At 36.3% G+C, this 12,799-nt stretch overlaps 1 protein-coding gene across 1 annotated transcript; it reads left to right on the top strand.

The window, feature by feature from the left end:
• Positions 1-8,012: 8,012 nt before the first annotated feature.
• Positions 8,013-8,963, top strand: LOC109245196 (olfactory receptor 5L1-like). Its single transcript, XM_019412511.2, has one exon. The coding sequence runs from the start codon at positions 8,013-8,015 to the stop codon at positions 8,961-8,963; it is 951 nt and encodes a 316-aa protein (XP_019268056.2).
• The last annotated feature ends 3,836 nt before the right edge of the window (positions 8,964-12,799 follow it).

Below are 12,799 nucleotides of genomic sequence, written 5' to 3'. Positions count from 1 at the left end.
AAAATATTTTCTTTGTGAGACTCAAGTTCCCACAGGGCAGGCTGGTTGAGCAGTGAATGGGTGGTTGTAGTGTTTGAGTGGAGGGTAGAGCCAGGGAGTAGGTAGTTAAGAGTGATTCTTTTTGATTCACTTACCTTTATGAATCTTCCATTTGCTCAAAGTTAGGACTGAGTATATTTCAAATTTTAAGCCTACTTCTTTTCTTTTCTTCAATCTATAATCTTTGAAATGGATAGGTGTAATGGATTTTTAAGACATCTTTGGTTTGATCTATAACCTTCATAAGCTTAATGAAGAACTCTTGAGAATCATGCTTTCTTTCAGTATCTATGATGGAAAATTCATTCCTTTTCAAAATTGAATTCCTGCTATTTTACAATGAAGAACACATCTTTGTCCAACAGTTGATACATAGAGTGAGATTTCCACATGCACACATGTCATTTTTATCTTTTTATTCTTTTTGATACATTTATTGCTTATTTTTTGTTTTCCTTATTATTTGTCTCAGTGTACAGTGTTTTTGGAACTTCAGATAGTATCTCATCTGAAAAAGTGGAGTTAATCTTAATTATTTCACATGGATGTTAGTAAAATGAAATTGCATGTCATGTGCAAAGAGCCTAGAATAATCCCTGGCACATAAATAGTTTTCTCTTTCTCTCTTCTCCTTCCCTTATATTGTCCTAATATTACATATATACTTTTGGTCACATGCGCGCGCACGCACACACACACATACACACACACACACACACACACACACACACACACACACAAACTTGCCATCATTGAATAACCCTTACTACAAGTAGCTGCATTTCTGACTTAGGTCACTTGTCACATTTTTGTTGTTTGTTTCCTCAATTTTTGTCTCCGTTATAACTCTCCATTTGGATCAAACACTGTCACTTAAAATTGGAATTCTAAGCTATTTGTAGAAAACATAAATATTTCATTTTCAAGCCAAAATATGGAAAGAGCCTAAATGGCAATCAACTGATGAATGGACAAAGAAGATGTGATATATCTATATCTATATCTGTATCTATATCTATATCTATACCTATATCTATATCTATATCTATATCTATATCTATATCTATATCTATATCATCATCTATATCTAGAGAGAGAGAGAGAGAGAGAGGAATATTACTGAGCCACCAAAAAGAGTGAAATCTTGCCATTTGCAACAACCTGGATGGAATTAGAGAGGATTATGCTGAGTGAAATAAGTCAGTCAAAGGCAAATAGCATATTATTTTCTCTCATATGTGGAATTTAAGAAACAAAGCAGATGAACATAGTGGGGAAAAAAGAGAGCTAAACCATAGAATAGTCTCTTAACTATAGGGAAGAAACTGAATGTTGCCAGATGGGAGGTGGTTGGGGGAATGGATTAAACGTGTGATGGGTACTAAGGAGGGCACTTGTGATGAGCACTGGGTGTTGGATGTAAGTGATAAATCACTGAATTCTACATCTGGAACTGATATTACACTGTATGTTAACTAAGTGGAATTTAAATAAAAACCTGAAAAAGATCATTTTCAGGGTGCATACTGGACTTTATTTTACATCCCTGTGGTTCCTGAATTAATTCTGCTATGACAGTGTGTGACAGCTTCGTGGCCATTTGCAACACTTTGTATTACACAGGTGCTGTGCCCCAGAAACCCCGTGCCCTACTACAGGTTGTATCATATGCATGGGGAGTAGCATGTTTCCTGAAACTCACATGTTCTGCTTTCAAAGTATCTTTTAGTGGTTCATCACAATCAGTTACTTCTGTGAGTTCTCCTCACTAATGTCTCTTTCTTATTCTGAGTCTTACCTCAGCCAGTTGCTTCTCGCTGCTTCTCACAATGAGGTGAGCACAGAGCTCTTCGTCCTTCCATCTTATGGGGTTTTCACTGCCACCTCTCCAGATACATTCAGCAGGTGAGCATCAGGAAATCTTCTTCAACTGTCAGCTTCACACTTGACCGGATCACCGTTTTCTACAGCACCATTCTCTTCTCCTAGTCTCTGCCCTACCTCCTAAACCTCCAGGCACACAAAGTGATACCTGTTATGTACGGTGGTGATCCTCATGTTGAAGTCCCTCATCTATAGACTGAGAAATAAGGACATCAAAGACACAGTCAGAAAATAATTAACACTTTTTTTTTCATAGTGAATGGTAAACACTTACCTCTGTTACTATAGAACATCTTTCTGTGATTTTTGAAGGACCTGTCAATCAAGCTCATTTTTAAAAATCACTTTAGATTTTCCAAAAGACAGAATACTTACAATGGGAAGAATATGAATTTTAGGTCTGAGAAATCATACCTGGCTCTGATAATATAAAATCGGCCGGTTGGTTTATCTGAACCAGTCTTTATCTACAAAAATGATATAATGTGATGTAATTGATGGAGTGGCGTGTGAAAAAAAATAAAATGTAGACAACATATCTGGCATATTGTATATGTGCAATAAATGCTAGTTGTATTCTCTTCTCTTCACCGCTAAGCGATAGGTTGCAGGTGTTAAATACACAGCCACTTTTGTAGTTTAAATTCAGTGAAATAGATGACAGGAAAGAAATACATAGTCTTCTTTTCAAGAACCTCATAAGCCAGTGGTATTAGTAAATATCATAATGTTCGGTCAGGAGACACTTCAAAATCATATGTGGATATCAAAGAGATTATTTCATAATTGCGTGCATCCTTTGCTTGACCTTGAAGGAAGAGCAGGTTTTGAAAAGACACAGAAGAGAAAGACACAAGGTGTATTCAGGAGTAAAGAACAGGAACAATGTTCGAGAGGTGAGCATGAATAATAAAGCCAATGATTCAGCACTATTGTGAGCTACTGTTTTATGTCATATGCATTCAAGGTATCTTGTTAGGTGCTGGAAGGAATGAGAATTTGCGTAAGATACACTTACTATTCTCAATTCCTTCAAAAAGAGCTCCAGTGTGGACGGTGCAAATATTACAAGAAGTTTAGAAATATTAGCGTGTTTCCTAGAATAGTGAGAACAAAAACAAAGCAAATATATTCATGTTCTATGTTTTAGGCTCCCTTTTATCACCTGTCAATTTGCATAAGTATATTATTAATTGACATGGCCCCTGACCAAAGGCATATCTCAATTCTTTTCTTCAGAATTCTTTAGGCAGTCTTCATAACGTTTTTGAATAGATTTCTTGTAAATATTCCGTGCCATTTGTTTTCCTTAAACGTTGTTTTAAATTGTCATTTGTAAATTATAATCTTAACAAGTAATTAATCAAACCTAGGTTATTGTGTCTATTAGGAAAGATTAGCTTTTCTCTGGTAGTAGTAATATTTATTATAAGATGGCCTCATAGATAAAGGTGTCTAATTTTCAAAAATCTTATGACATCATATTTATCTTTCTTCTATCATTAATTTTGCTTGAATTACTTACGTATCCTTTGTTTGGTACTCTTTGTCATTGGTAAATCCCAAATTAGTTCAGAAATTATTGTGAGAAAAAATAATAGCTGTGTTTGTTGAAGGTAACATAAACACTGGATAATAACCTTATATTGGTTCATGAAATAATTTGGAATGGTTCTATGATCTTAAACGTACAGTAATTAATTAAAGTCCACTTATTTCAGAAATAGAACTATATAATTATGACCCAAACTATCTTATATATTTGCATATATTCACGTATATGAAACTGCCTTCCTTTACACATTGTCACTTACTTGATTTGAACTTACCTGGAACGCTTGTAGAAAAGTAGCAGAAATGTTATATTGTTCTTGATTGGAGTCAATGATGAAAATGAAAACTAACCTATGAAATTTAATAGATGCTTCTAAGTGTTTAGAGGGAAATATATGTCTTTAAATAACTGTATTAGAAATGAAGAAAACTCTCAAAATTAGAATCTTAGTTTCCACATTAAGAATCAAAAAAAAAAAAAAAAAGAAAAGAAAAAGAAAAAAGAACAAGGGAGGTTATAATAAAGACCAGATTATCAGTCAATAAAGTAGGAAAATACAAAGTAGAGATCATTGAGTTTGCACTGTGAAAAGATTACTACCATTGACAAAATTTTAGCTAGAATTACCAGGAGAAAAGGAAACCAGAAACAAATTAGTACAATTAGTAAGGATAGTAATCTTGCAAAAATGTTATGCCAACAATTTAGTCAACTTAGATGATACAGACAGATTTGAAAAAGATAAATTTTCCCAAGCTGACAAAGAAGTAGAAAATCTGAATAGATATGTGACAATAAATTCAATTTGTAATGAAAATATTCTCACACTCCTTCCATCAATATCCAGACAATTACTATTACTAAATATCTATGTAGGCAATAACACTGGTTGTTACACAGATGGCTTCGCCAGTTACTTTTACTAAATAACTACATAAGCAGTGGTACCAATTGTGAGTTACTTTATTTAGGAGATAGAGATCATGATCCTTTTTCCAATTCATGCAGTTATATCAGTATTACCCTGATACCAAAGCCAAACAAAGACAACACACAGAGGAAAACAGAAACCAAAATCCCTCATGGATACAAACCCAAGAATTCTCAACAAATCCTTGTATCCAATAATAAGATAAAATAGATGCACTAAAACATATGAAAGGCTTATGAGCCACACCAAGGGAGATTTATCTCAGAAATGCGAAGTTGGTTTAACATATGAAAAACAATGTAATATATCACTTACACAGAAAGATGGAGATGGGGAACCGGATGGAATGTCTCCTCAGCCTTGGGTGCTGTCTTTGGCACATCAATTTTGTAAAATATAATCATATTATATGGTAGTTGAGAGAATACCAATTTATTTCCTTGAAATTACATTTTACCACATATACCTTTCCAAATTTATGTGCACAGCCAGTGATACACAGAGACAAATGGAAAACTGTGGCTTAGATTGATCTTTCAAAGTCAGAAGAACACATCTGGGAAAGATATCTGAGGGGTCCCATTTGATGACTTCCACTATTGCACATGCATTAGAAAAAAAATGCAGTCTCAGAAATCTCTCTGGATTTATTTATTTTTTTCTATACATTCATATGGGTGGAAAACCAGATGGGCCTCAATTTCTTTTATTGATCATTTATTTTGAATGTGTCCAAGTTTCAATCGCCTGAAAGATAAGCATAAAAACTGGAATTGCTCTCCTGGCTGGTTACTAGGAAGCTAAAGTAAGTGAATATTTGTATAATAGTTAGAACGGGTTCCAACACATAGCAAGTGTGAGTTATTATATGGTTTTCTGGCCACTGGAGTCATTATTTTTTTGTTATTTAAAGGAATTCTGATGCAGCTGTAGTCCCTGTGCCCTACAGGAATCTAAGGGATGTTGTAATGTTATAAGAAAGGAAGAACTTCTAAGAGATATGCATGGCATGTCATTATGGCAATATGAGCTGTGTCCCACACATACGACACTTAATGTAACCTCTATCATGTAGCACCACAAATTCTGGGAGGAGGCATATGTGGTTTTAAACCATTGTTTCCCAATTTGGGATAATTTAAAAAATAAATTTCCTGATGATATTCCATAGAGATGAACTATTAGTTGTGTTATATCATACGTCACCTTGGTTTAATTTTTATATATTTTGTTATACCATAGAGATTAGTAATTGTTTTGGAGCTTAATGGGCCCATCCCCCAGGAGCTTAAATTACAGTATAAGTAAGTGTCTACCTACTATATATATCTCATATCTTCAGCACCAGGGACAAAACGTAGGTCACTCAGGTTTGTTAGCAAGAACTAGGTTTTGGTTACTTGAAAATAGAAATGAATATATTTTGTCTGTAAACAATTATTTTAAAGATATATTGAACTCAACTCTCTTCTTTTTTTTTATTTTAAAAAATTTTTTAGCCTTTATTTATTTTTGAGACAGAGAGAGAGACAGAGCATGAACAGGGGAGGGGCAGAGAGAGAGGGAGACACAGAATCTGAAACAGGCTCCAGACTCTGAGCTGTCAGCACAGAGCCCGACACGGGGCTCGAACTCGCGGACCGTGAGATCATGACCTGAGCCGAAGTCGGATGCTTAACCGACCAAGCCACCTAGGCGCCCCTCAACTCTCTTCTAATTAGAGAATGTTTTAACAGGACTCATATTTCTGTGCAGTTACTGTTTAGAGTGCTTTTGTGTTTTGGTATTCAGAACAATTAATGGTGAATTTAGAACTGTTTTCTCTGTAACATAAAACATGGATGTGTGTAAAAGAATGCTAAATAAACAAATGGTACCTCTCTCTCTCTCTCTCTCTCTCTGTCTCTATTTCATCTCTTACCACCCATTTTTCAGACCGATCTCTATCACAGCATCTAACATGTATGACCATTGAGAGGGTCCTTAATTTTCATATTAATGCTGAGGGTTGCATTTCTGTTCCTGCCAGATGGTTATCGAGAGTCAGGACTTATGAACTCTCTGTGGTTAGAAAAAGAGATGAATTCTTTTGGATTTGTTTTGGGTTTGTTATGAAATGGTTTTGTATTATCAGCCTAGGAGATTAAGAAGAAAAACATTTGCCAGGTTGAATATCCTCTTTGAAAAGTAGGCAAATAAGTCAGGTATTTTGCTTTGTTTTGTTTTTGTTCTTGGTCATGTAATGAAAAACTGTGACTTAAGGGAAGTGATATGTTTCCATGTCTTTAAGGTTAGCTCAAGAGACCGAGAAGATACCAAGATATGCTTCCATTCCAGAACCTCTTCACTCAATTTTCATTACACATAAGTGTAGAAGTCATGAGTCTAGTCCTCGTGCTGTCTAGAAGTGGGAGCAGAGAATAGAATACCTCAATTTTTATTTGCCTTTTCCTTTAGGAAGGGCCTCAGTGGTAGATCTCCCTTATATAGAGCATACAATGTAATCATTTCTGCAACCAACCACTTAAAGAATCTCTATCATGTGTATTCATATCTCTATGGGTGCATCTTCATTTGCGTCTATATGTATATGCTGAGTGTACTATTCAGTATTCTTTTTATTTAAAAAAAAAAAAAACCTCATAAATGGGATTTTACATAGCATGATAATTTTCTGTCCTAGATATGACACCCCAAAGTTTAACACTAGCTCCACTTCTGAAAATATTTTTTATGGCAAATATTATAAACAGTAATGCAATACAGTTTTGGACATGATTTTTCACAATTTTATCAATGTAACTAAATATCTTTTAATAGCTTATGAGGAATAAAATCTATCAAAAAAATATCAGATAGCTTTTATTGTTGTCAGGGTCAAGACTTGGATGTATGCCCCTTCATTACTTTCCAGAAAAAGGTATTCAAGAGATCTATCTCTCTGAATCTTTATTAGCATAGATCGTTATTACTATAATTGATTAAGCTAGCAAATCAATTAACCACATAGTTGATTTGATAGGCACAATTCTCACTTTCAATGTATATTTTATATCTCTTGTTTCATAATTCAGATTTTAACGAGTTTTTGTGAGCCACAAACATCAAAAATTCTATCACACTTTTCCAAAATAGAATATGAGAAAACTTTGTTTCAAATTCATGTTCCTGATAGAGTCACGTAAAAATAAAAAAAACAAAAGAGTGTTTGGAGAATCAGAGTAGGTGTTACTCTCCTGGACAGAGCTTATTAAGTTTCTTCAGAGAACAGATGCTAGTGTCTGTATGGCTTTGAAATATATCATTGAATCTATCTTAAATTCCACCCAGAAACTGAAGTTAATCATAGATAAAGTGATAGATAAGGGTTGGAATCGTTCAAGGTTTCTGCTGATGCTTAAGTCAATTTTGGTCAGTGGGATCCACTGAGACTTTCAACCTTTTGAATTACTTGACCACTGTGTTTCTGTTATATCTTATAGATACATTGTTTGATATCAATGTTATATTTTTCTGAAATTAATGTTAACCTGTTTTTTCCTCCCTTTTTAGAAGAAAGACAATATCTATCATTTGTTTTCCTAAGTCCAACACCTGGCAGGAATGGGCACGGGAAACTGCTCCGGTGTGACCGAGTTCATTCTCCTCGGATTCTCAGAAGCCCCTGAGTTGAGAGTCACCCTCTTCTCTGTGTTCCTTCTCATCTATGGAGTCACGGTGCTGGGCAACCTGGGCATGATGGCCGTGATTCAGGTCAGCTGTCACCTTCACACTCCCATGTACTTTTTCCTCAGCCACTTGTCCTTTGTGGACTTTTGCTACTCCACCGTCATTGTGCCAAATGTGCTGTCCAGTATCTTAAACAAGGGCAAAGCCATCTCCTTCCTGGAATGCATGGTGCAATTCTATTTCTTTTGTGCCTATGCAATCACTGAGGTCTTCCTTTTGGCTGTGATGGCCTATGACCGCTTCGTGGCCATCTACAACCCACTGTTGTACACGGTCACCATGTCCCGGAATCTCTGTGTGGAGCTGGTGTCTTGTTGCTACCTGTGTGGGATGGTGTGTTCTCTGATCCACTTGTGTTTCGCTCTGGAGATCCCATCCTACACATCAAATGTGATTGACCACTTCTTCTGCGATCTGCCCCCTCTCTTATCCCTTGCTTGCTCTGATGTCACCATGAATGAACTGCTGCTGTACATCGTGGCCACCTTCAATGAGATCACCACCATCGTGATCATCCTCACCTCCTACTTGCTAATTCTCATCACCATCCTGAGGATGCACTCTGCCGAGGGAAGGCGCAAAGCCTTTTCCACCTGTGCCTCCCACCTCACAGTCATCCTTGTCTTCCACGGAACAATCCTTTTCACTTACTGCCAGCCCAGTTCTGAGAACAGTATGGATACTGACAAGGTGGCCACGGTGTTCTACACTGTAGTGATTCCCATGCTCAACCCCCTCATCTATAGCCTGCGGAACAAGGATGTGAAGGAAGCACTCAAGAAAGTGTTGGGATCTAGGTTACCTTTTGAAAAACTATTTTCTTAACTAGACTCAGAGTTTCATCAGAGACTTTAATGACGGGCTGGATTTGGGTGGGTGTGAATGGAAAAGTAAAGTAGGGAAATAAAACTTGGGGACTCTGCATGCTGTTTTGTTTTCCACTTGCTTATCTAATTAAGCCATATAATATCTTCTATGGATAATTTAAATACACCTTTTATGGGACCATATCTGTGTTATTCTTATATCAGTAGTGTAGCTTTGCAATTAATTGTTGTGCAAAAAATATTTTCCAAATGGTTCAACATGATAAAACTCTAGAATAACTATGTGTAAATTTTTCTAAAGGAGAATACTTGAGATATTTTCCATTTGCTGGTAATTTCACCATGCTGCTCCTGATCTTGAAAATGTCAAAAAAAAAAAAAAAAAAGAAAGAAAGAAAAGAAAACAAAAGAAAAGAAAAGAAGAGAAAATAAAAGGTCAATTGGGGTGCCTGGGTGGCGCAGTCGGTTAAGCGTCCGACTTCAGCTCAGGTCACGATCTCGCGGTCCGTGAGTTCGAGCCCCACGTCAGGCTCTGGGCTGATGGCTCAGAGCCTGGAGCCTGCTTCCGATTCTGTGTCTCCTTCTCTCTCTGCCCCTCCCCCCCCTTCATGCTCTGTCTCTCTCTGTCTCAAAAATAAATAAAAACGTTAAAAAAATTAAAAAAATAAAAGGTCAAGATTTCTGTTATAATAAACCTGATAAAGACAGGAAGTTCAGGGGTGCCTGGGTGGCTCATTTGGTTGAGTGTCCGACTTCGGCTCAGGTCATGATCTCGCAGTTTGTGAGTTCGAGCCTCACGTCAGGCTCTGTGTTGACAGCTCAGAGCCTGGAGTCTGCTTCAGATTCTGTGTCTCCTCCTCTCTCTGCCTGTCCCATGCTCATGCTCTGTCTCTCTCTGTCTCTCAATAATAAATAAACTTTAAGGAAAAAAATTTTAAAAAAAGGAAGTTCAGAGGAGTGGACTTTTTTTTTTTTTTGGTTTGTTTGTATTTTGTTTTATTGTGACTGCAGTTTCAAGAACCACTTTTAAAACATCCTTATCATTCTTTGTGAACTATCTCCTCTCTGAACTGAAATTCCTCCTAGTTCTGGTAGTTTGGTTCTATTCCCAGTTCCTTTGGAAAGTCATATTTATTGTTCAATGAAGACTCATGGTGCACTGACTTTATGCTACTCATTCATCTAGGAGCTTGGGATATATTAGTGAACAAAGCAATGAATGATCTCTGCTCCTGGAACTTTTATTTTAGCAGGCAATATACAATTAAAGAAATTAATTATTATTAAAAATATATTTGAACGATGTGAAGTATTTTAATCACACAATTGGGTAGTAGAGTAACTCCTGAAGTAAAACAGTATGTTCATAGAAGATTTCACTGAAAAGCTGCATTTGAACAAAAACTTAAGGGAAAGCATTACAGTGTGCAGGAAACATGAGGAGAAAAGACCATAAAGAAAGAGTCGGTAATATTTTTTGGAAAACAAAAAGCAATACACAAAATCAAAGAGGTCAGACTAGATCGAAGAAGCAGAGGTGGTTAAGAGTAATAGAATAGGACAAGGTTTCAAAGGGACTATTTTCCCAACTCGATATTTAACTTTTTAAATATTTATGCTTTAACTCTCAGTGAATCATGATGACCTAAAGGAGGCATCTTCACCCTTCTCCAACAGGGTCAGAGTGGATGGCAGGGAGGAAGACAGTTACGCCTGCTATATGGTAGCCACTCAATATTTGATAAGGATGGTTTTTATAATTCCATAACTTTTATAATGGTTGTAGGTATGTATGGGACTAATCAGGGGTTGGAGAAGTGATTTTAAAATAGAAAATTTTGGGGGCACCTGGATGGCTCAGTCGGCTAGGTGTCTGACTCTTGGTTTTGGCTCAGGTCATGATCTCATGGTTCATGAGTTCAAGCCCCACACTGGGCTCTGTGCTGACAGTGTGGAGCCTGCTTGGTATTCTCTCTCTCTCTCTGTCTCTCTGCCCCTCTCACACTCTCTCTCTCCTTTTCTTCCAGACTAAATTAATAAAATCTAAAATACATTTATATAAATTTTTGTATAAAATTTTCCTAATGCTGCTCCAGGGTTTCAAGCATTACATCAGAGATAAATGATTAATTTTAATTGTTTATTTCATGACCTCAAGGGAATGGGGCAAGACATAATCTCTAGGGCTCATGTCCCAAAGGTTGTACTATAGATATAAGAATATACCATCAGTCCCAACCAAGAGTGGCCTTACTTTTGCCATCAGCAGGTTTGTTTTCAGATTCTAGAGACCGATTGATATTAATTTCAATGTAGGGTATCTGGGAAGCAGCACGGTAGGGAAACTTACCCTTAGATCTAGACATTTCTTGAGAATTATTTAGTCACTACAAACGTAACATATCTGAACACGCAAGGAAGAGAAAGTGCATTTATGCTACACGGTTTTGTCTTAGAGGGCCTGGCTCAGATGAACAAGGGGTACCCTGGGTGGGAGGATAGAAGAAGTCTGAGAACTTCGGGAATGTGCATTGTTCTGTTTCTGTAAGTTACAGAAGATATAGTCAAGGTAGGTAGAGAAGATTTAATTAAAATGAAACTAGCAGAGATTGAATAGACTCTCTAGTGAAAAAAAATTAAAAGGGGCCAGCTTTAATTAAGACGATAAAGCAGAAAAAAATTAGAACAAAATAGGGAAAACAAAGGTAAGAAGATTTCAGCTGTTATATTTCTTGGACTCAATGGTAGAGAAAGATTTTACCAGCAATGTAATAATAGTATTTGGGATGCAAGAATCATCATGTTGAATATCACATTCATTTAAAATGAAACCTGAAAAGCCTTAGTCAGTTAAATATTATATTAAGCAAGAAGTATGATAATGAGAACGTCTAGCTTCAGGATGGATGTCTTTTGAGGTTGTCTTTAATACTCAGATGTATGACTGACAATGGGGACAAAGAGGTCCATTAAGCTCTCAGTCTTGAATATGATCTGATATCTTTATTGATGGGCCATCTGAAACTATTTCTTGGGTTGTGGGACCAGAGATAGCCTTAACAGAGAGATGGTTAACAGTTTCCTGGTATCTAGACCTAGAACATGGGTCAGAGTCTGGTGTGTAGGAATGGACACATGGCTGGGGCTCCAATCAGAGCACTAGTCACAGATACGTAGATTAGTCCCTACTTGCATATCATTGGGAAAGCCAAGGTTTCTTTTATCACCCCTAGAATAAGGAAGTGGACATGATTATCTTTATCACCTATTCTAATTATTTATCAAGCGATGAGGAAAGATTGACAATTAAGAGCCCATTTGTTGAGAAGAATATCCTGAAAAACAAGTTAAGGTTTATTTGATATCAGATTTACTGTGTCAGAAAGAAAAAGATTAAAGTACTTTGTGAAATGTAACATAAAGTGTTATGGGTGTTTTTTCTTAATGTCATAGTGTAAACATATGTTGTAGACATTAATTTGTTTGGAAATTCCTCATTTTTGTACTGATTATAAGGCTGGCATAATCAGTCATTATATTATCCTAGGTGTATCTTTTATGAACTTCTAATGTTCAAGGGAAACTGAAAACTTCATGGGAAGTTTGATTTAAAATAACCATAAATCCCTTTATCTCATATACTACTTATAAATATTAAAATTTACAGTTGAGAACTTAAACAATCTTTAAAGGTTTTATCTATCAACTTATTTATTTATTTATTTGTTTGTTTGTTTGTTTATTTATTTATTTACATAATCTCTACACCCAACGTGGGTCTTGAACTTAAAATGCCGAGATCAAGAGTCGCATGCTCTAGTCAGCCAGGCACCC

Source organism: Panthera pardus, unplaced genomic scaffold (genome assembly GCF_024362965.1).
Source record: "Panthera pardus isolate Hobbes unplaced genomic scaffold, ASM2436296v1 HiC_scaffold_12, whole genome shotgun sequence".
Lineage (NCBI taxonomy): Eukaryota > Metazoa > Chordata > Mammalia > Carnivora > Felidae > Panthera > Panthera pardus.
The sequence above is the reverse complement of the archived record's forward strand: the minus strand, read 5'-3'. Positions and strand labels throughout refer to the sequence as shown.

Coding starts and splice junctions, on each gene's coding strand:
- LOC109245196 (XM_019412511.2), top strand. CDS start 8,013: ATGGGCACGGGAAACTGCTCCGGTGTGACCGAGTTCATTCTCCTCGGA.